Here is a 23,840-nt window from a genome sequence, read left to right as displayed (position 1 = left end):
TACTGTAAGATTCTTCTGTAATGAATGCTATAGCCAGGGCTCCTGCAAAGCAATCGTTCTCTGGCCTGTGCCACAGTGAATGAAGGCAGAGGTAGTACGTGACCATTACTCTCACCCATGTCCTCCATGCCTCACCTAGGATTGCCTATGCCAAGGCATCAGCGTCAACTCTGTCATTAGGTTGGGCTTCCTATCCCTTACCAAATCGTTTGGTGTAGAGCATTTCCCCCAAGTTATGAGGGGCCAGGGAATACACTGCCAGGATGCCTTCATCAGGAAAGCCCCTCTGGCTGCTTGGGATGAAAGCTGCCAGGAGCTGGCCATCTGCAGAAATGTCACAGCTGGCATCATTGTAGATCTTGCAGTTCTGTACCAGGACATTCACGGAGGCTGCATTGGACAAAGAAAAGAAGGGGAGAAAGTTTAAACACTGTTAGAAATTCTGAGACCAAGATGTTTTGGGGCCCTTCTAATGGTATGAATCCTCTTTGGAAATGGGGCAAGCTGCCTTAATTACCTTAAGATGTTGGGAAGCAGGAAATAAGAGAGGCAGGCAGGATCTATGCATCTATCACTTAGTAGAAACTATAGAACAGTCCATTACCACCACTGCCACCAGAACCACTCCAATGCTGCTATTGCTCAAAGTATGAAACCAAGATAAATGAAAACACAAACCCACTGGTGCTAAAGTAAAGGGGATACAGGTAGAGCTCTCCTGGGGAAAAAAGCCCCCTCAGAACCTGCTATGTGATCTCACAGAAGGAAGTCATTTCAGAAAGTGTGCCTATATTTCCAGGAACACTAATTCCAACTCCACACAGAAGAAAAAGAGAAACAAAGCCCACCCTGAACTAGACAGTGGGAGTTCTGTGCATTTCTCATTACACTCTGTGCTTCTTAAAAACCATGAGCCAATGTTCCCAGGTAGACCTTATCTATATCTACGTTACCATTACCAAGAACAATGCACTGGGCTGGCTAGGCAGTAGAGTGGACCTACTGAGGAAACACGCTGGAGGCTAGAGATGGTGAGGAGACCACACGCTGCCTGAAAGGACTAATGAGATGCTGGAGAGCACAGGACTGTGTCTAGTTTAGCTTTGGTTTGCATTTGAACCCTCACTGTTTGCACTGTGGGATTCCCTGCTAAGGGAAAGTGGTTTATCTCTGATGTGAGGCTGGAACTAAAGGGTCCACCTGCCACCCACGGGGGCGGAACAGCAGGACACATACAAACAGACCAAGTTCCTAAGCTTTGTTTCACTTAGCTCTGCTCCATGTAAAGTGACTTTATATTTTCTCTTATTTGAAAAAGATGTCCACCATTAGAGGCATAAAGTTAAAAAATAAGTTAAAAGCAAAGCCAAACCAAGGTCAGGCTGCCTTCATCAGATTCCAGGTACTGGGAAACTAATCCCCCCACCAAAATGGTTTTAAAAGGCTTATGGGTCTAGAAATTGAGTGATATGTTAAATCGTATTTGTTCCCCCTTTCCTATGTGTTGCTAACAAAGCTACAGAGATAATAAACAGAGTAGATAAAAAATGACATCAGAACACATTGAATAGCTGTTGTGCCAATCCCTGGGGGCTGATACCTACAACACCATTACACATAAAACTGAGGACAGTTCTGTTTGCTAACTAATAAAATAATGACATCCAAATACTACTGCTATCACCATAGGCCTCTCTGCTGCTCAACTCCCAACCTGCCATCTGCTCCAGCCTGCATGAATAGATTTATCTTGTAAGCATGGAACCGTCTGCTCCTGACACAGGGTCCCAAGCCTTTTGCCAAAAATATGGCAATTTCCTCTGGATCCATATCATTCTAGTCAATGAAAAGACACAAAAGAATTTTAAAGCTGCTTTCAGGAGTGAGTCTATTTTGCTTTTCTAACCTTGATGTGGGCATAATCCTCAGTAAGAGACAAAGAAATTAATGAATTAGAACTTTGCCACCAAAGGCAGGGAATAGAGATAATAACAAATATTAAGTAGAAGGGCTGGAGAAATGGCTGAGTTTGATTCCTAGCACCCACATGGGATGGCTCACAATCACTTGAACTCTAGCTCCAGGGGATTTGACACCTTCTCCTAGTATCTATGGGCACCTACATGTCTATAAGCATATACACACAAACAAAAATACATATGACTAAAAATAAAAATGAGTGTCAAAAATATTAAGTGGGAGAATAGGAAGATGATAGAATGTTATGGACTACTCTGCAGAATTACCATTTTACCTATACTCTATGTCCCCAACATCTATGATGGTTCATCTGTCTTGGTAACAGAGATCTACCTTGTAGGTATCAGCATGCATTTTGGTTAAAAACAGAAGTTCATAATAAACTGAACCTACAGCCACTGGCCTGTAATCACTGCCACTCAAAAGGCTGAGGCAGGTGGAGAGCAAGTTCACGGTTTGCCTGGGCTACATACAGAGAGTTCAAGGCCAGCTGGGCAACTCAGGGAGACCTAACTATAGAAAGGAACAAAGAGGGCCGAGGATATTGCAGAGGAAGAACATTAGCCTATATAGAGAATACCTAGGCTCAAGCCCTAAGTGGCAGGGAGGGACCATAATGACCTTAAACTACTAACCAAATTATAAGTATCTAACTGATTATAAGGATGAGAAGAAAATATGGCTTTTCTTCCGAAAAGTTTGGATTAAAGCTTGCAAAAGTTGTGCAGATGGACAAAAAAACATTCTGTCAGATTCAATTCCAAGCCACTATATTTGTGTTTGTATTATCTTATGATAAAGTCAATGGCTAATTCCCAAAGTTTGCTTTCTCTTCCAACTCTACCCAATTTCATTACAGCTCCTGGTAACTATAATGAGCTCAGAAAGACAGCTAGTGCTCTATTTACCTGGGCCCATGTTTTAACCCTATAAAAGGCATTTGGTAGGCACACACAGGAATATGATAGCTCCATTATAGACAGCATCTGGCACTATTATATAGACAGCACTACTTCATTTTTCTTTCAAAGCTCCAATTAGCAACTTACACTTGCTGTCTGTTGCTTAATAATTCCTATATAGAAACAGAAATAATGGCTACTATAGTTCACGTGTGCAGCCTTCCCTCACAAAGTTGAAATTTCAGAGAGTTAATAATATGCACAAAGACAGTTCTTGGGTAGAGATAAGTAATGTTTTAAAGATAAAGAACAGCCCATCCCTTTTTTGGATTGAGCAACTAAGTAAGTAGATAGGAAGAAAGATGTGAATGAAACACAGCCTAAGCCACTGTCAGCTCACAACAGGGAAAACCCTGTTGATGATCTATACCTCACTCTGCCATGCAGCTTAGATCAGTGACACCTGAACAATGCTGGGCAGAGTCTGAGAGCAAATACTGCCAGCAAAGCTTCAGGTGTCTCAAGTGCTGTAAGTCTGGGACCACAATTGAGAACTTAGTAACTTACTGTCCCTTAGTGGTAAAACACATAGGAAAACAATTATAGGGCAACTAGAACTGGGGAAATATATAACTCAATGGGAGAATGTTTATCTTGCATGTGGTAGGCTCTGAATTCAATACTGGTATGACAAGAAAATAAACAAAACCAAAACTACTTAAGAGAGTTGGGGGAAGCCAAGTGCAATAGTGTATATCTGTAACCAGTGCTCTGAGGAGTGATGGGGGTACAAGCAGAAGGACCGCAGCAAGTTTAAGGATACTCTGATTACACAGTGTGTTCCAGGCCAGCCAGGGTTACAAAATGGCTCTCAAAAAACAATAACAACAACAACAACAACAACAACACTTCAACCAACTAGCCAAACAAAAAGCAAACACAAAACCCTAAGAGGTTCAGGCGTACCTTCAAAGGGAAATTATTTCCAAGTGAAAATGCTTTAGCAAGAAACATTAAGGTTAGAAATACTGATGCCCAGAGAAGTAGATGACACTCTGCTTTGCTATCAGATCTGCAAATTATAACTACTATACCTTATACAAAGATCCATAGGTAGCCTGTTGCTATCCAGATGAGACCATAACAGTGTTTGGCAGCTGCAATACTTTACATATGCATCACACAGAGATTTAGAAAACCCAGAAGGGTTTAAATCAGAAGCAAAATCTCCTCTGGGCTCCATCTCTGAGTCCCTCTGGCTACTGCAGATCAGAGCTTCAGATTGCATTATAAACACACCCTACAGGTATCAGTCACCATATCCATTGGCTCTTATGGCCTCTTCTGCCAGGATATCTTAGTGATCAAAGCCATTCACCAAAAAAGAGTTTCCTTTCAAAAATGAGAGGGAGCCAGGTATGGTGATACACACCTTTAATCCCAGTCTTGGGAGGCAGACGGATCTCTGTGAGTTCAAAGCCAGACTAGTCTACATAGCAAGTTCCAGGATAGTCAGAACATGGATAAGACTCTGTCTCAAAAAACCAAAACAAACCAAGAATCCAAGAATCCCATAGTGAATTTAATTAAACTAGCTTTTTCCTCTGTTCTCCTCCTCTCTCTCTTTCTCTCCCTCCCTCCCTCCCTCGCCCCCCCCTCTCAGGTTGTTATTATTCATAAAAGTAGCATAAAAATCTACATAAGGGCTAAAGATGATGGCTCAATGGCTAGGAACACTTGCTGCTCTTCTAGAGGGCATGGATTAGGTTCTCAGCGCCCATATATCAGACAGCTCACAACCTACTGGAACTCTAGCTCCAGGAAATCCAACACCTTCTTGCAGGCCTCTGCAAGTGCCTGAACACATAGAACATATACATATACAGACAGTCACACGAATAAATAAAAATCAACATGAGGTGAAGCATTATTCACAGCATTCTAAGCATCTTACACAGGTTAGAATTCATCAGCTCCCTTAACCTCAAGTAAGAGAAACAAGTATGAAGAATCATTAACCTAATTCTAAAAACGGGCTAAAATCGATTCAGAAAAATCATATGAGCAGCAACTTGGTGCCTGATGAACTCCATAAATAAAACTAAAGCTCAGTGGCTTCCAGGCTGGGACATAGCTTTTGAAACCTATAGCTAACCTCTAGTCAGAGGCAGATGACTTTGGGAGAAAAAAAAAAATGAATCCTAGAGCAATAGAGTCCCAATTTACTGACTAAATCTATCAAGAGTAAATAAAGGTCGAGACTATAAGTATATACTGTTTAGCTCAACTACAATTTTAGTTAAAACAATTAAAAGTAATAAATAGAAACCTGTTGGGAATTATGGCTCATTCATTTTAATATCAGCACTTGGGAGGAAGAGGTAGGCAGATCTCTGTTAGTTCAAGGCCAGTATAGTCTACAGAGAGTTCCAGGACAGCTAGGATACATATTAATGTTCTACCCCACAAACACATACCAAAAATCAATCAAACAAACAAACAAAAGCTAGCTTAAGTTGGTATTTAATGCATAGCAGTTGGTCATCTGGAACTAAGTTTCCTAATGAATCAAAGATTTAAATGTATAAAACTAAAATATAAAAGTAGGAAATGATCCTAAGATGACACAAAGCCTAGGAACCATAAAAGGAAAGGTGTATAATTTTGACTTAAAATAAGTTCTATGACAAAAATAACCTTCAACAAAGTCAAAAGACAAATGATAAGAAACTCCTATTATAAGCTAATTTTCCAATTTATAAAGAACTTCTACAGAATTATTGGGGGGGGAACCGGTAAAATGCAGAGAAAGAGATAAAGCCCATGGCCAGCCAAGACAAGCAGCACCATTAAGGATGTGGAGGAGCAGAAGGAATAGAAGCATAAATGCTCATGTAGTAGTTCTTTACCCTATGGAATCTATAAACATTGAAAATTTGAAAACATTCCTTCAGCCAAGTGTTTATAAAATCAAGCACTCTGAAAGACTATGGGGGTGGAGCAGGGCAAGCCCCCTGGCTCACACTTGTAATTCCAAGCATTCAAAAAGGACTTGTTCTGAAACCAAAGCCTACAGGCTACAGTGAGGATTTGTTTGAAAACAAAAAGGAACAAACAACACTTATAGATGAGATTATTAGTAGGAGCAAGCAGTATAGAGAGGGAGATAAGGCAATATCTACCAAAATTATTCATGCACCTTTTCTTCCCTGTGGTTGTATTTCAAAGCAGCTATCTTACTGATATGCATTTGTAGAAGACAATCTGTAACAGTTTGTATAGCAAGATTGTAGACTCCAAAGTCCTTCAACAGGACACTGGTTACAATGAATTACTAGGTAGCTATTTTATCAAAAGAGGAGAAAGGAGTGCAGGGCAGGGAAGGAGGAGGAGTGGCAGTTGTGGGGGCTGCCAGCACCAGCAGCAGCTGCAGCTGCCACCAGGGTGATAGCTCATGCCTATAATCTCAGCACTCCAGGAAGCAGAGACAAGAGGACTGCTGCAGACTCCTGGCTAACCTGGGATTCAGAGTAAGACTATCTCTAAACAAGACAAGAACTAGAGACAGTTCAGTGGGTAAAAAGACAAGCTTGCCCTGAAAGCATGAGAACTTGACTCCAGCACCAAAGCAATATACTGGTCACAGAAAGGGAGAAAGGAGGAAAGGAAGGAGGAAAGGCATTCTGCAATCAATCACAGCACTGAGGAATGGAGACAGATCCTGTGTGCCTTCTGACTCTCTCAAGGCAGTAGGATGAGAAGCAATAGAGGAAGACTACTGACATCTTGCTCAGGCCTCTATATGTGCACACAGAGCTGCATATAAGACAGACAGACAGACAGACACACACACACACACACACCAAAAATATGGAAGATTTTGAGATACACTGTATAGAAAGAAAAGTGCAGAAGAATATTTATTGTATAGCACGTTGTCATTTAGATCACACAATAGATGGGAAGCACTACTTTCTATGTTTAGACATACACATACTATCTTTCAAGAGATATTTAAGAATTGAAACTGATAGTAGTTACCTATTGCAAGGAGTCACAGGCAGCAGGATGCAGTTTTGAGCTGTAACTATATTATCTAATTTAAACAATGATAAAGGTAAAAAATCAAAATAACTGAAGGTGAACTATGGCCAATAAGATATGAGTCACGCAGGGTGGCAGCGGTGGTGGCAGTGGCGGCGGCGGCGGCAGCAGCAGCAGCAGCAGCAGCAGCAGCAGCAGCAGCATCATCATCATCATCATCATCATCATCATCATCATCATCATCATCATCTGCACACGCCTTTAATCCCAGCACTTGGGAGGCAGAGGCAGGTGGATTTCTGAGTTCAAGGCCAGCCTGGTCTACAGAGTGAGTTCCAGGACAGCCAGGGCTATACAGAGAAACCCTGTCTCAAAAAACCACCCGCCCCCCCCACAAAGATATGAGTCACAAATTTACAGATGAACTTGAGTTTTCAATAAGAGAAAGGCAGACTCTTCTACGATGGATTCTTAATAGATTGAAGGACAGATTAGTGTGCCAATCAGCAAGATGGCTCAGTGGGCAAAAGCACTTTGCCTCACAAGCTTGGTAACTTGAGTACAACCCCCAGAATTCATAGCAGGAGAATAGAATTAATTCCTGAAAGCTATCCTCTGACCTCATCACATGTGCTATGACATGTGCATACCCACACACAATAATAAATAAAACAAAAAAACCCAAAAAAATTCAAAAGAACAGACTACTTGACATATATGACTTCTAGGCAACTGAGGAAAAAATGAGTAGTTGCTACTTAGGATTCACTAAGAACAAAGCATGAAAAATTAACCTCATTTATCTTGTCTGATATGAATACTAAAAAGCCTGGTACATCATAAAATGATTACCTTTAAATAATTAAGATATTTTTATCTGTATCTCCAAACTCTTAGAATGGTTTATATGATACTAAAAACATAAGGGCAGTCACAGTGTGCATTCCTGCAGCCCTAACACTCAAGGCTGCAGCAGGAGGACAACCAGTTTAAGGCTAGCCTATACTATACAAAGCTACGGTTCTTTCTTTCTTTCTTTCTTTCTTTCTTTCTTTCTTTCTTTCTTTCTTTCTTTCTTTCTTTCTTTCTTTCTTTCTTTCTCTTTCTTTCTTTCTTTCTTTCCTTTCCTTTCCTTTCCTTTCCTTCCTTTCCTTTCTCCTTTCCTTTTCCATTTTCCATTTCCCTCCCTCCCTCCCTCCCTCCCTCCCTTCCTCCCTTCCTTCTTTCTTTAAATGATTTATGTATATTTTCTTTCTTTTTGGAGGGGTGGGGATTTCTCTGTGTATCCTTGCCTGGCCTGGAACTTGCTCTGAAGATCAGGCTGGCCTTGAACTTAAGAGATTTGCCTGCCTTTGCCTCCTAGATGCTGGGACTGAAAGCCTTGAGCTACTATACCTGGCATGTGTACATTTTCTATGAATGAATATGTGAACACTCTCAGGGGTCAGAAGAGGGCAATGGATCCCATGGAGCAGTAGTTAGCAGGCACTTGTGAGTTTCCCATAGTGCATAAACTGAACTCTAGTCCTCTGGAAAATTAGCAAGTGCTCCTAACTACTGAGCAATCTCCTCAGACTCTTGAGAAACTGTCTTTAACAGGGAAGAACTTTAGATGTGAAGCCCAAAAGAATAATTCATGTTCCAACACTGATAAGGATAGGGGTCCAAAAACATACCACAAGGGATAATGCAATTTCCTGATTTATTCGCCATTTTTGCTAGAAATCTAAAAGTCTGAGAAGAGATATTTATCAAATTAGCAGATGATCCCTAAGACTGAAAGAGAAGAACAAACCAGAGTTTATAAAGATGCTGCAAGGAAGAACTAGAACTGCAATGGCAGGAAGATAATACAAACTGGCTCAATTCTGTCTTACTAACAAAGTATCAAGGAACTTTAAGTTACTGTAAATGCAATAGTAACTTCAGAAAAAGCTGCTGGAATCTGCAGCCAACATCACTGTATTATGTTTTAGCTCACATCATTCATTTTCTGATTTGTTCTGTTTCATTCTATGCCCAAAGTTAAGGGGGAAAAGAACAGATTGGAAAACACATTAGGAAAAAAAAAATCTACAGAGGTTTGATCTGAAAGGAGAGCTGTAAAGGTACTTTCAGATTCCTGAAGGACTTAAGACACTAAACAGATGATAAGGCATTGCAGCAGCAGAAACAGGACCAATGGGATGAAGTGACATCAAAAGAATGAATCCGTGGCGGCTTGCTATGAGAAAGAACCTTCTAGGAGAAATGTAACTGTGACATCAACAGCCATCATCAGCTGCAAACAAGTAGGGGCTGATTCTCACCTCTTAGGAATGCACGAAAGCCCTTCCCTTAGGCAGAAGAAACATCTACAATGCTGAATAAAGGGATCAATCATGGATGTCTTTCAAAGGAAACATATCTATCAGTACACACGTTTGTAAACAGATATTAATCTGTTTACAGAGTGGTGACTCATCTGCTTAGTTGAAGCCTGGATTTGCCAACAAGTCTACACTCACAACAGTCTTTTCTCAATCTCAGCTCTATCTGTCTTGTAGTCTCTATGAACTTCTCCACAAATTTCTCAGGGGAGATCTGGCATTTCCCCTAAGCTATTTTCTGAACTGTGCTGCGTAACTGGTATTTGAGGATAAGCTGTTGAAAGAGTACATGGCCATCAACAACTCAATGAGAGATAGACACAATCCAGTGCTACTTTGGTGTTTTTGTATTAAAGTCCTGTCTCACCAGAAACGTATCTTGCCCATCACTACTCCAGATTAACATCAACTCACCATTACTGATTTCTGGAAGGTCAAACTTAGTGAAGTCCCACCACTGGAGCCTGTAGGTAGTATTGGCAATGTTACTGGCTACAGCAGACTGTCCATCTCCAATTACTGCCCCTGATAACAGAGAAGACAAGAAGACCACATTAGACTACATACATTGCATTCTTTTTTTTGTATGTTTCTACTGCAGAATATAAGGGAACATATGAATTAGTAGAGGAGAAAAAGAAGAATCAGAATTAAAACTCATGAAAGCTGAAGAGATCTGCATGACAAGTCAGCGCAAAGAGAAACTAGACACAACCTTTCATCAGAAACAGTTCTATGTGGAAATGGAACATCATTCATATGTCCTTCCCATTATTAATGTGTCGGGTCCTGCATACATACTGTCTAAGAATGTATACATTATCTGAAGAAACAGATGTGTTTTCACACAAATGTGCATAAAGAAATTTGAAAACAAAAAGGAAGATGCCATGAACACACAAAGACCAGACGAATTTCAGTTCAGTTCAGTTCAGTCCTGGCTGTCTTGGCAGCAAGCAGTGCTCTTTAGGAGAAGCAGTTCCTCCTTTGTTAGTGACCTTTTTCCTAATAAGACATCTCAAAAGAGGACTTCCTCCAGAGAAGAGGCAGTCAAGAACAAATGAGGTAACAGTGTTAACCTCTTTTGAAACTTGGGCATAACACAGCAGATACTTATGAGCCTGCCTTTGTAACATGAGATTATTTTTATTAAGGCAATTTTTAAAAATTCTCCCCTCCAAGACCTTCCTTTAATTCCAGATTCACTTATAATGTTTCAGTTCAATTTTCCCTGAGATATACACTTCGGTATGACATTTTTTTTCCTTGGTAACCAATTAAATAAAAATTTGACTTTTTTTTAAAACAGGGTGACACTTTAATTTGCAGTTGTATTTCATTTACACGAACATGTCATTTCCTCCTCCTCCTTCCTAGGTGCATTTCATACACAGCCACCCTTTTGATCAGGCAGAACCAATCCTTCTTAGGAGAATAGAAGATCCTTGTGCACAAGACAAGCTAAATGGTATTTTCAGCTGCAGGTCTAGTCTGTGCTGACTAGCCTTAGGACAAGGCAGTTTTATGCCAGAATTCATCAATATCATCTAGCCTTTGCCTCTGAATATCACCGAGAAAATACCTCTACTTGCTTTTTTAAAAAAAGATGTATTTATTATACGTAAGAACACTGTAGCTGTCTTTAAACACGTTTTCTTCTTGCTCCATCCCTGCTCAATTGCTGTAGCTGTCTTCAGACATCCCAGAAGGGTGCATCAGCTCTCATTACAGATGGTTGTGAGCCATCATGTGGTTGCTGGGATTTGAACTCATGACCTTCAGAAGAGCAGTTGGCACTCTTAACCACTGAGCCATTTCTCCAGCCCTACTTGTTTCTTTTAAAGAGCTATATTTATTACTCTGCTGTCTCTAGATTTTTCTGCTCTTTCCTCAAATGATCAAGAGAGACACTACCCTCTACCCAATCATGAAATAAAGGAAACTTACTCTTTTTCCTTATCCAGGGGCTGCTGGCCACTGTACCAGAAGATATTTTTCAGTGTTAGTTTATTAACTGTCCTTCTTTCAGTTTTAATTTATTTGTGTAACAGTTCAAGCTGGGCTGTGGTGGCACACACCTTTAATCCTAGCCCTTGGGAGGCAGAGGCAGGTGGATTTCTGAGTTTGAGGGCAGCCTGGTCTACAAAGTGAGTTCCAGGACAGCCAGGGCTACAAAGAAAAACCCTGTCTCAACCCCCCCCCCCCCAACCCCCGCCAGGTTCATTTCCTAGATGATGACATTTTTAGGCTATATGGTTTCAACATGGCCAATATTGCCTTCCTGGAGGTAAAAAATGTCCTATGGTGCCAAAATGAAATAAAAGCCTCTAGGCCAGGAAGATGGTTTAGCAAGCAAGAGCGCTTACCATACAACCCTTATGGGCTGGATGTGGAGGCGTATACCTGTGATCCTGTAACCAGCACTCCTACAGCAGCAGGGAAGGCAGAGAGGGCTGGATGAAGGAAGCTCCCCCACACAGCCCAGCAGCAGAAATAAGATCCTGTCTCAAAAATAAGGTAGACATAGAGAACCAACTGACAAAAAGTTACCCTCTGACCTCCACACGTGTGCTGTGGTGTATGTGTGTGCTCTTGTTCTCTCCACTTCCACACACAAATAAATAATAAAAAAAAAGAAGTGCCCCCATAAACTTAGTATAATCTCATTAATTCTCCTTACAAATGCCAGAATACATGGATACACACCATGTATGTGTGTGTATATCCATGGGAAGGAGAATGAAATGTCTTGGGAGAGGGATAATGAAAGTTGAAAAATACTATTGTAAATAAACTGATAGCCTTAAATATTTTTAAAGTCTTACAAAATTAAACATAGTATCAAACAGTCATGATGTACTCGACAGCATTAGAAACACAGCATTTGCAGGTGTTGTCAACGTGGCCACTGACTTCAAACCTCTACTGATGGCTCCATGGTACATACAGACCATTCACATGAGGCACTTATTTACCCTTCCTTCAATACAGAGAATTCTCCTGCAATAATTGTATCTGGGAGCTGGTGAAATGGTTCACCAGGCAAGCCACTGGCTGCTAAGGCCAAAGACTTGAGTTTGATCTCCTAGACCCACACAATAAAGGAGAGAACTGACCCACAAGTCGTCCTCTGACCTCAACATCTATGCTGTGGTATGTGCATGCATGAGTACATGAGTACACAGACACACACACACACACACACACACACACACACAGTCAAAGAAATGTAAAAAAAATTTGAATATAGGGTAGGGGGGGATACAGGGAGGGACAGGTAAAACTAAGGGGTCACATGGAAATCTAATACAGATGAAGCTTCTTAAAATATATACATATATGAAATGGAATTACCAAATAACAAGGAGACAAAGACCCTAGTAGACATCTTCAGCCACCAAATGAATTCTCCAGTGTTGGGAATTAGTCACATCTAATTGAGTTGTTGGCGAAAGGGGCACAACAGAAAGCTAAATAACCCAGACTATTGCTAAAGATATTGGTTGCTCTCCACAAACTGATGATAAGGTTCTACTGCATAATTCCCTGAGTACAGAGAAGTCGAGCTGGTGCCTGTCTAGAGCCTTTGCCCCTACGGATCAGTGTCCATAGTACTGAAGGGTACTCTGCACACTACCAGAGGAGAAAGGTAAACACACCAGTGCAGCTTCAAAGCCTTTGATCTACAATGGTGACCTGCCTGTGAGATACACTTGTACAAGAGTGGCACACACGTTGTGGGAGTAACCAACCACTATCTGATGGAATGTAAGGACCACTCCATGAGATGGGGCCCAACACTGCTTGTCTGGCCACAGACCTAGGGAAAAACACAGCACTACTGTTCTGTTAAAGGGAACATAACACTACAATGACTCTCAACAGCGCTGTTATACTCGTAGATATCAATGTTTTGCTCAGCCATCATCAGAGAAGCTTCCTTCTGCAGTAAATGGAACAAATACAGAGACCCACAACTGGACAAAGTGCAAAGAGTGAGAGACCTTGTAACATTAAGTTCTAAATGGGATGTTTCTATCAAATTCTTCCCCTCAGGGTTCAGAGAACTCTGTGGAAGAACTAATAGAAATTTTCTAAGACCCAGTGGGGATGGAAGGCACAAAGAAAAAAGGCCTTCTAGACACAACAGGACTAATGCACATAAGAACTCACAGACTGGGACAGCATGTATAGCAGCCCCACAGGTCTAAGTCAGATGGGGTTCCAGTACTCAGAGAAGTGCACATAAGCTCCCATTTTGAAAAACAGTTTTCTCCAAGGGAGTTTCACCGGGTATACAAACTACACTAAAGGGCGGGGTTTATGCCCAGCAGTGATGGTCAACACAAATTTAATGGTATTTTGGTTTCTTTGGTTTGGGGTCAGGGAGCATTTTTTCTGCCTTAGAGGTCTCTTACTTGTGTTTTATTGTCTGCAATTGTGTGTCTCCATGAAATTTCTGTATATGTGAATGTGATATGCCTCTTTACATCTCTGTGCACATTCTTTGTCACCTCTCTCCCTCTCTCCCTTTGTTTGTTCTGCCGTATTCTGGTTTGTTTTTTATTTTGTTTTGGATGTTTTTTTCTAATAGAGAAAGAAAAGGTTTAGTTTAGGGAGATGAGGTGGATCCAGGAGGAGTTGGGAGACGGGAACTATAATCAGAATCTATTATATGGGAAAAAAATAATTTTCAATAAAAAAATCTGATGTGAGAATTTTGCTCATTATTGGGTCAAGAAAGAAGCTCTGCTGTCTGTAGGATCTTCCTTCCTTCTTTTCCTTTCCTTTCTAAAAGATTTTAGTGGGCTTTATGACTCTAGAATTCCACAAAATAGAAGTCTGCAGGATTTTATATATATATTTTTTAGTTGTCAGCCTAACCTTGCTAAGCCATTCTCCAGCCCAAAAATTTCTTAAAAAGAATCAGGCTCAGATTTTCTTGGCCTCATTAATAATGCAAACCATTTAAACCATTTTAGTTAGAAGATCTCCCACTTCCCTGGAAGGAATCACTCACTCTTCATTTTGATGTAGGCTTCATTCCACTGAGCTTCCAAATTATTCCCCAGGCTTTCACATCTATTATCTAGGTCACTGACATCTCCTTTAACAGCCAGTCTCAAACTGCTTTAGTTCCTTACCATTTCTTCTAACTTACTAGAAAAGCATATATCTAACCCCAAACACAAAGAGGCAAATTGTCTTTCTTCACATATGATGTTAGTTGCTAAGAGAGATTGAAGAAACAACTATTTTCTCAGGGAGAGGATTAGACCTACAACCAGAGAAACAGTTCAGAAATGCACATGCTGGCTTTGTAACTGGGAACAAAATGATTTCAGTTTTAGCCCCAACTCCAGAGACATGCTGTACAGCGTATGCTTCTGAAAACAGCTGTGCGGTAAATACATGTGTAGGGTGGTACTGTGAAGAGACTAGGGAGGGGATCTCTGCCAACCGTGCAGGAGTACTGCACAGAAACAGAGCTTGGCATCAGAGAGCCAATTTTCAGTGCCATGTAAACACAGATTAGGGAGTGAAAGATGCCAGCAACAGATTAAAGTATTGTCACCAGGTTCTCTTACACAAGAACTGCTGGCCAACTAAGGCTGTCTCTTGGAAACATCAGGAAGAAAAAGCATTGTCCTGTTTAAAAAAACAAACCAAAAAACCCCACCACCACTTAGCAGCTTTGGCTGAAGGTGCAGGCAATATGCCAGAGCCAGTTAATTAATGGACTGAGCCATGGACAGAGGTGGCATTCAGTCTTCGAAGCAAATCCTGATGACAGCTACAAGATTTCTAAGGCTTAAAGGTTTTCTTTCACATGTAGTAAACTAGACTCAGTATTAATTTCTTAAAATATTATTTGTTTGTTTGTATATTTCTGGAGATAAGGTCTCACTGTGTAGCTCTGGCTGTCCTGGAACTCACTCTGCTGACCAGGCTGGCTTCCAAAAATCACAGAGATCCACCTGCCTCTGCTTCTGCCTCTGCCTGAGTGCTAAAATTAAAGACATGTGCCACCACTCCTGGCTATATTTTTTTACTTAAAAAATTATTTTGGCTAGGCATAGAGGTACATGCCTTTAATCCTAGGACTTGGAAGGCTGAGACATACAGATCCGGCCAGCTTGATCTACACAGCAAATTCCAGAACAGTCAAAGACTACATAGAAAGATCCCATCTCAACAACAAAGACACCTTTTAAAACTCACAAAAATGCATTTATTTTTTCTTTATGTGTATGCATACGTGTCTTAGTAGATTTATGCGGCACCATATGTGTGCATGGCGCCTTCAGAGGTCAGAAAATGGAGTCAGGTATTTTGGACATAGAGTTCTGAGTTGCCATGTAAGATGCAGAGAACTGAATCTGGCCTCTGGAAGAGCAGCCAGTGCTCATCACTGCAGAGTCTTTTCTCCAGTCTTAGATTCAGCATTTCTTAACTGCCATACTTACTGATATTCCAGATCAGATCATTTATCAAAGAACAGCAAAGAGGCTTGTGTATTAGAGAACACTTGGAAGCATCTCTGGCTTCCGCCTGTCAACACTGTGACAAGAAAATTTCTCCAGATATTACCAAATGCTCCCTATTGATAAAAGCTATCCCCATTTGGGAAGCTATATGCCAGCTACACTGTAATTCCAAGACAAGCAACCTTAGATCTATTTCATTTGGTCAAATGCCTATAATTATAGCAACTGGGAGGCCAAATTATATATTAATAGTATATATTATTACTATTCCTATTCCATGTCAGTATGGCTACATACTAAGACCACATCTGAACCAACCAAACCAAACCAAGAAAGTCCTGCTCTTAGAATATCTGCTGCTAAAAGGACTCAAACTGACTGTGACATTGATAATGTAAAGTATCAGGTCATAAGGAAATTCTAATTCTCCAACCTTTAATAGGAAATCAAAATATTCAGAAATGAGCTCAACTTGTACTATAGAAGGATTTCTGGGTGTTAAATAAAAGTCAGATTCCTCAGGAACTTAATTAGCCAGTTCCCTTATGAAGTCAATTCCCTTACCTCTGGCAGAAGGGGCATATGGTTACTTATGGTGCTATCAGCAAATCAAAATTCATCCTGGCCTTCAGGGTTCTTGGGAATCACAAGTACCCTTATACCTCTCAAAGGCCATGTAGCCCTCCCTCCTAGTCTTTCTCACCTCCTCCCCAACCTAGACTCCCTCCAGCTGACAGGCTTCTCTTACCCTAGCAACTATTTCTCTCTCTGTTCTGGACTCTTCCAAATGTCTCTAGATGTTCTTTCATATCTACAGTAAAACCTTTCCCCTAACTATGGAGCTGCTTACCCTACACCATAAAACAGCTATGCCAGTTTATGCAAAAGGAAATTCATAAAAAGTATAGAATGATTTAGATACTTCTTAGCAAACCATGTTTTTTCTATTTCTACCTTAGATTGGGGCAGGTTTAAAGTAGGATCTTACAATTTGGTACTTTTTTTTATGGTTTCAAAAAACACAGGTGAATCAAATGTACCAGATTTTGACATTTCCTGCAACTATGTAGTTGTGAGACCTTTTTATAAATCAATAGTTTGAATCTGGGTTTCTGTATCTATTAAAAAAAAGTATGTAATAGCTTGGCATGGATATGAATGCCTGTAATCCCAGCACCCACATTACAGAAATACATTGCCTTCTCAGGGAGAAATCACTTCACATACTTAGAGATAAAGAAAAGTTCTTTACTAAAGTACCTGGCTAGCTGTGGCTAATGGTCCAAAAAAGAGATAGCTCTCAAAGCAAGATTTTACTAATTTATATACATCTTAGGCTTATGCATTACAAAACTATTGTCATCCTTAAATCTCTTTCAGGTCCCTACCCTAGGTTACACTTCATACAATTTAAAGAAAGACAGGAGACTGAGTCTTGCCACTGAGGCAGACAGATTTACACAGCAAAAACATTGCATATTGCCAGAATTATTTTAATGACATTAGTGTTGTTCTTTTTTAAATAGTTGTTACCCAGAGTCATCCTGCCCACTGGAAACTTATCGGCAGACCAGAACTTCATGGTGACCCATATGCTGCCCCCGTAAGATGTCCAGTAAAGGTGTGTCTTTTGTTGGGGAAGGGAATGAGGCTTAATGGCTGGTTACTACTAGTGAATAAACATTCACATACTAACATCCTAAATTTCACAAGCCTGTTAGCATAGTACTTTACCTGTGGGGTATTTTGGTGGTGACAATGTTCCCTTAACTAGATTCTACTTGTATAACTTATTGTCTCCTGGGCTAATCTATTAACAAATCCTTTATAACATCAATCCTATAACTTTGAATTTTTTCTATATCATTTAGAAGATAAAAGCAGGAAAATCAGGAATTTGAGGTCAGCCTGATTAACTGTGAGAATCTACCTCAAAATAAATATTCAAAAAAAAAGCAAAAAACAAACAAACAAACAAACAAACAAACCCTCTAAAAACTAAACAGTAAGCAAACCAAACCAGGCAGTGATGGCACAGGCCTTTAATCCCAGCACTCAGAAGCAGAGAGGCAGGTGGATCTCTTTGTGTCTACTTTGATCTACAGAGTGAGTTCCAGAAAAGCCATGTCTTGAGAAAAGGAAGGAAGGTAGGAAGGAAGGGAGGGAGGAAGAAAAGGAAAAGAGGAAGGAAAAAGAAAAGGAAAAGAGGAAGGAAGGAAGGAAAAGAAAGCCAACAACCTGATTTTTAAAATGGTTATTATCTGAAATAAATGAGCACATGAAAGAGGCTCCAGAGCAGTTATTAGAGTAGCAACATTAATAACAAGGAGAAACCAATCCCCAGGTTTCATCACTGCTAACCTCTAAAGCAATGATAATGCTGGCAAGACCTGGAGTAACATTCCTTGCTCGTGGGAATGCAAATGGCACATCTACTTTAAAAGACAGTTTGACAAGTCTACTGGAAAACTGAATATACTCTTACCACATGATCTGTGACAGGGCAAGACAGTGTAAAGACTCCTCCATCTTGTATTCTTGATGAGGCCATTTCAGGGTTAGCTAGAATTTGATTTTGATAGAGAATCCCAATGCCCAAGGAACCCAGTTTCTGTTAAACTGCTTGCTTGTGCTAACTTCCCCCTGAAGCTGGCATGTGAGACCACAGGATGTGACTTTTGCCTTTAAAAGCCCCTGGCCTATATACTTGCTCCACCTTCCAAATACCCAAGTGTAGCCGTCCCAGGCAGGTGGAATAAAGACTTTTAAAGACTTTGAATTGGTTATAAACTATGTCTGAGTGGTCATCTCTGGCTCCCTATAATAGGTCCAGCACTCCTGCTCTTTTTTGTATCTATTCACATGAGTGGAAAACTTATTTCCACACAAAAACCTATACACTAATATGTACAACACTTTGTTCACAATTGCTAGAACTTCACCCAGCCAAGATATCCTTCAATAAATGTGTGAGCCAACTGTGGAAAATACTAACAAGTAAGCATTAGTACATGCGCTTAAAAACAAAACCAAAAAACAAAACACCCACAATCATGCCAGTTTGGTTCTCTTTGAGTTGAAGGCCAGCCTGATCTACAGTGTGAGTTCCAAGTCTGTCTGAGAGACAGTAGGGGTCTGACTGGGGGTGGGGTAGGCGGTAGAATCTTTAACATACTATATAATAGGATAACTGTGTGTGTTATTAGTAAAAGAAGCACAAAAGCTAAAGAGCACATGACTCCAACTAAAAACAGAATATTCCAAATCTGAAATGCAAAGTAAGAGTGGAAGAATTATGTATGTACCATTATGCTCAGCTTCCAAATTGGAAGTTTTCTTTATTTTCTCTGTAATTTCTTAAATGTGTAAGTTGCAAAGCACAGGTGTTAGAGAGATGGCTAAGTAGTTAAAATCGCAGGCTGCTCTTGCAAAGGACAGGAGTTCAATTCCCAGCACCAACATCAGGCAGTTCATAATCTCCTGTAACTCCCAGCTTAGGGAATTCAATGGCCCTGGCTTTGGCTTCCACACAGACCCACACACGAGTAAGTCTTTTTGAAAACATGATGATGCACAGTATTGGCTACTGGAACATTCTGAACTTTGAATATTTAGATTAGTGTTGCTCAATCAGCAAAGTCTAGAGGCACAATCCTGCTAGTCATAACAGTCGGTGGCCAGGTCTACACGTCTGAGGGTCTGAATGCATCTCTGCCTCTGTCTCAGACTCAGTGTACTGTTGCTTAGAAAGGAGAGTCATCAGGGAAATGCAAATCAAAACAACCCTGAGATTTCACCTTACACCAGTCAGAATGGCTAAGATTAAAAACTTAGGAGACAGCAGGTGTTGGTGAGGATGTGGAGAAAGAGGAACACTCCTCCACTGCTGGTGGGGTTGCAAATTGGTACAACCACTCTGGAAATCAGTCTGGCGGTTCCTCAGAAAACTGGGCATGTCACTTCCAAAAGATCCTACTATACTACTCCTGGGCATATACCCAGAGGATTTCCCAGCATGTAATAAGGATATATGCTCCACTATGTTCATAGCAGCCCTATTTATAATAGCCAGAAGCTGGAAAGAACCCAGATATCTCTCAACAGAAGAATGGATGCAAAAAATGTGGCATATATACACAATGAAGTACTATTCAGCCATTAGAAACAATGAATTCATGAAATTCTTAGGCAAATGGATGGATCTGGAGAACATCATACTAAGTGAGGTAACCCAGTCTCAAAAGATCAATCATGGTATGCAGTCACTAATAAGTGGATATTAGCCTGGAAAACTGGAATACCCAAAACATAATCCACACATCAAATGAGGTACAAGAAGAACGGAGGAGTGGCCCCTGGTTCTGGAAAGACTTACTGTAGCAGTGTAAGGCAAAACCAGAACAGGGAAGTGTGAAGAGGGGGGTGGGAGAACGGGGGGGGGGGGGGGGGGGGAAGGGGGCTTATGTGACTTTCGGGAGTGGGGGACCAGAAAAGGGGAAATCATTTGAAATGTAAATAAAAAATATATCGAATAACATAAAAAAAAAAAAAAAAGAAAGGAGAATTTGGAACCTTTTGCCAAAAGAGCATCTTAGTCTATCTCCAGGATCTGTTCTAGGAACAGGGAAATGAAGATTATGATTCAACAGTTCAGTAAGACTACTGAACAATGGGAATCATTAGCAAATCTATCAGAAAGGCTAATTTGAAGAGGGTAAAAAAGGGCAAGCTGCAAAGAAGGAAATGTTCAAATTACATTTCAGTCCTACAAAATCTGCTTCATTGGAGACTGCATAATTTAGAGTGGCCATGTGCTGCTGCTGGAGATGGGAGAAGAACGGGGCTGGGCCCAGCTAAGAAGCAGAACTTAGTAGTGAAACACTTGTCTACCGAGCACCAGGCCCTAGGATTCATCCCCAACAGCAAGGGGGGAGGAGTGGGGATAGAGAGCAGTGGATACAAACACACCACAAAATTACTCTTTCTGCCTCTGCCTTGCTGGCTGTCATACAGGAGTTTAGATTCAACCTGCTAAGAGGTTAGTAAACCTGAGCCTAGAAAGCCCAGGGCTGGTCCAAGTGAACAAATTTAATAATTTTACATAATTCTTCTTAGAAAGCCATATATTGTAGAAGTCCATTTATATGAAATACCTGGAACAGGCAAAGCTACAAAAATCAAAATGCACATTAATGGTTGCCTGGGGCTAGAAGGAAGTAAAGAAAGGGAAAGGAAGGGGAAGAATAAAGTGGCTGTTAATGCCTAAAGAATGTTTTGGAAAAACATCCAGATAAAATGTCTAGAACTACAAAGTGAGTAGAAATAGTTCCTTTATTCTGTTAAGAACCACGGACTTACATCTTCAAATAGGCAACTCATGTCACAATAAGAGTATTTAAAAAGTTGCTGAATTCAATGTGGTTGTGTTTAATCCCAGTATCTGGGAAGCAGGCAGGTGGACCTCAGTCAGTTCAAAGACGGCCTAGTCTAAATAGTGTGTAACAGATTAGAGTTGTACAGGCAACAAAAGGAAACAAAATAAAACAAAACACTAGTTGAGGTAGTAGAACCATGAGTTCAAGGCCATTCGGGGCTATATGTAAACATCCAGGCTAGACAGTATATTAAGAGCCTAAAAGAATCTTCAACATAAATTTCAGCCTATGGAGGAGGAGGAGGAAGAGAAGGAGGAGGAAGAGAGGACAGGGTTTCTCTGCATAGCCCTGGCTGTCCTGGAACTCACGCAGTAGACAAGGCTGGCCTTGAGCTCAGAAATCCGACACAGAACATTGGCAATATCCTTTTCATTTGTACAATGCCTTGCTGTATTTTTTTTCTACCCCTCTCTCTTTTTTAAGTTTAATTTAATGTATCTGAGTACATTGTCTCTCTTCAGACATAGCATAAGAGGGCATTGATCCCATTACAGATATTTGTGAGCCACCATGGTATTGCTGGGATTTGAACTCAGAATCTCTGGAAGAGCACTTGGTGCTCTTAACTGCTGAGCCATCTCTCCAGCACCCCTGTATTTTTCTCTTAAAAAAATGCTTAACAATTAACACACACACACACACACACACACACACACACACACACACACACTTTAGTGCCAGAGACATGGAGGCCAAAGGTGTCAGACCCCTTGGAGCTGGAATTATAGGACGTTTGAGCTGCCTAACATGGATGTTGGGAAGCCAACTCAGGTTCTCTGTGGTACAAGATCTTAACCACCGAGACATCTCTATAGCTCCTGGGATTATTTTCTATTTGCAATTATTTTACTTTTTGGGGGAAAGGTATTTTGTAGCCTTGGCTGTTTTTGAACTCATAACCCTGCTGAAACCCAGGTGGGTTTGATTTATAGGCATGTCACTACTAGATCCCTGTAGCTTGTTATTTTTGTTTGGGTGGCTGGTTTTGTTTTTATGAAACAGGCCAGGTTGGCCTCAAATTTGCTATAGCTGAGGCTGGCCTTTAAGTGCTGATACTCCTCTGTCTACCTTTTTTTTTTTTTTTTTTTTAATAAAAAAGATTTATTTATTATTATATGTAAGTACACTGTAGCTGCCTTATCTCATTATGGATGGTTGTGAGCCACCATGTGGTTGCTGGTATTTGAACTCAGGCCCTTCAGAAGAGCAGTCAGTGCTCTTAACCACTGAGCCATCTCACTAGCCCCTCTTTGATATTTCTTTTATTACATATAGCTTACCTGGGGTTAAGTACCCTTTTACATATTTTGCTATTTTGTATGGATTGTCTGTGCTTTGAGGTAAATAAATGAACTTGTATCTATGAAAGGAAAACTGCCCATAAAACCTACCATTTCTCTCTAATAAACCCTGAATGACATCAGAAGAGGAGCTCTTATGGTTTGGGTATGAAAAGTGCCCTGAAGGTTGTATACTGAAGGCTGAATTCCAAGCCAGTGGATCCAATCATCAAAGACTGATTGGATCATTAACACTCTAATAGATTAATCCATTGATGGCTTCATATTTTGATAACATATTGGGAGGTGTAGAAATTAGGAGAGGGGCCTTCTAGGGAGTCCTCCTTGAATGGACATTGTTTCTGCCTCTTCCATCATACACAACTGCCATGATTATTCTGCCTTGCTGTTACAGAGCAATGGAGCCAAGGAACCTCTGAAACTATGAACCAAAATGAACCTCTTTTGATGTTGCTCATTCAGATGTCACAGCTATGGAAAAATCTATGTCATCTTCACTGAAGCGTCATTTAAATTCAGTCTTTAAATCTGTCCTAAGATAGGGACACCATTAAGCACTTAGCCATACTCTGTCACCATTTAACAAAGAACAGATGCACAATAATCTATATCAACACTGTGAATATATGTTAAACACTGAAACCATTTTATATTACGTACTTTTAATTATATTATATATTTTCCATACTGTAAATCTGAAAGAGTTCCTTTCTAATAGAAAACAAAACTTCCTCCATGGTAAATGTCACAAGTTCCCTTCATTCCCTTTTCATGGTTCTGAGAATGAAGAAAATAGCCAAACAAATATATACACATTTGTTTAGAATTATAACTTTATGAAGATATGATTCTAAAATATCATACACTATTTAAGTAACACGAGCCAAGGGTTATTAATACATTCACAAGATCAAATCAATCTTGCAAACCATTGTTGCCATCTCTGATCTCAAAACATTTTCATCTTCTTCCCCAATCTGCCCTCATTAGTAGCCAGATCTCTTCTGCCCCATTCCCTTCCCAGTTCTCAGTAACTAGTAATCTGTTATTTCCTTACCACACTTACATTTCTCTAGGACATTCCATATCACAGAAATCACATGGAAGTGGTCTTCTGTGTCTGGCTTCTTTCACTAACATAATGCTTTCAGGGTTTAACTATGTTATGGTGTGTATTAGAACTTCATTTCTTTTTATGGTTAAAATAATATGCCATTGTACATTTAAAACTGAACCAAAAGGTCATATGAGAATTAGATAATGCTTTTTTTTATTTTAGAGAAAATACATGGCATGGAAACCCTGCAATCATAAAAGTGCT

The 23,840-nt window shown here is 40.3% G+C and overlaps 1 protein-coding gene across 8 annotated transcripts in view; it reads right to left on the bottom strand.

The window, feature by feature from the left end:
• The window catches only part of Ambra1 (autophagy and beclin 1 regulator 1), a 191,910-nt gene that overhangs the window by 30,129 nt on the left and 137,941 nt on the right, over positions 1-23,840 (bottom strand). For all 8 annotated transcript variants that reach the window (XM_052182981.1, XM_052182980.1, XM_052182985.1 and 5 more), the window contains 2 exons: positions 9,710-9,820; positions 202-390 (listed from right to left, as the gene is read on the bottom strand). In XM_052182981.1, coding sequence (XP_052038941.1) covers positions 202-390; positions 9,710-9,820 — 300 coding nt within the window. The remainder of the gene's footprint in view (positions 1-201; positions 391-9,709; positions 9,821-23,840) is intronic.

The sequence above is a fragment of the Apodemus sylvaticus genome, chromosome 5, assembly GCF_947179515.1.
Source record: "Apodemus sylvaticus chromosome 5, mApoSyl1.1, whole genome shotgun sequence".
Taxonomy (NCBI): Eukaryota; Metazoa; Chordata; class Mammalia; order Rodentia; family Muridae; genus Apodemus; species Apodemus sylvaticus.
Note: the sequence above shows the minus strand (reverse complement) of the source record. Positions and strands in the feature narration are given on the sequence as shown.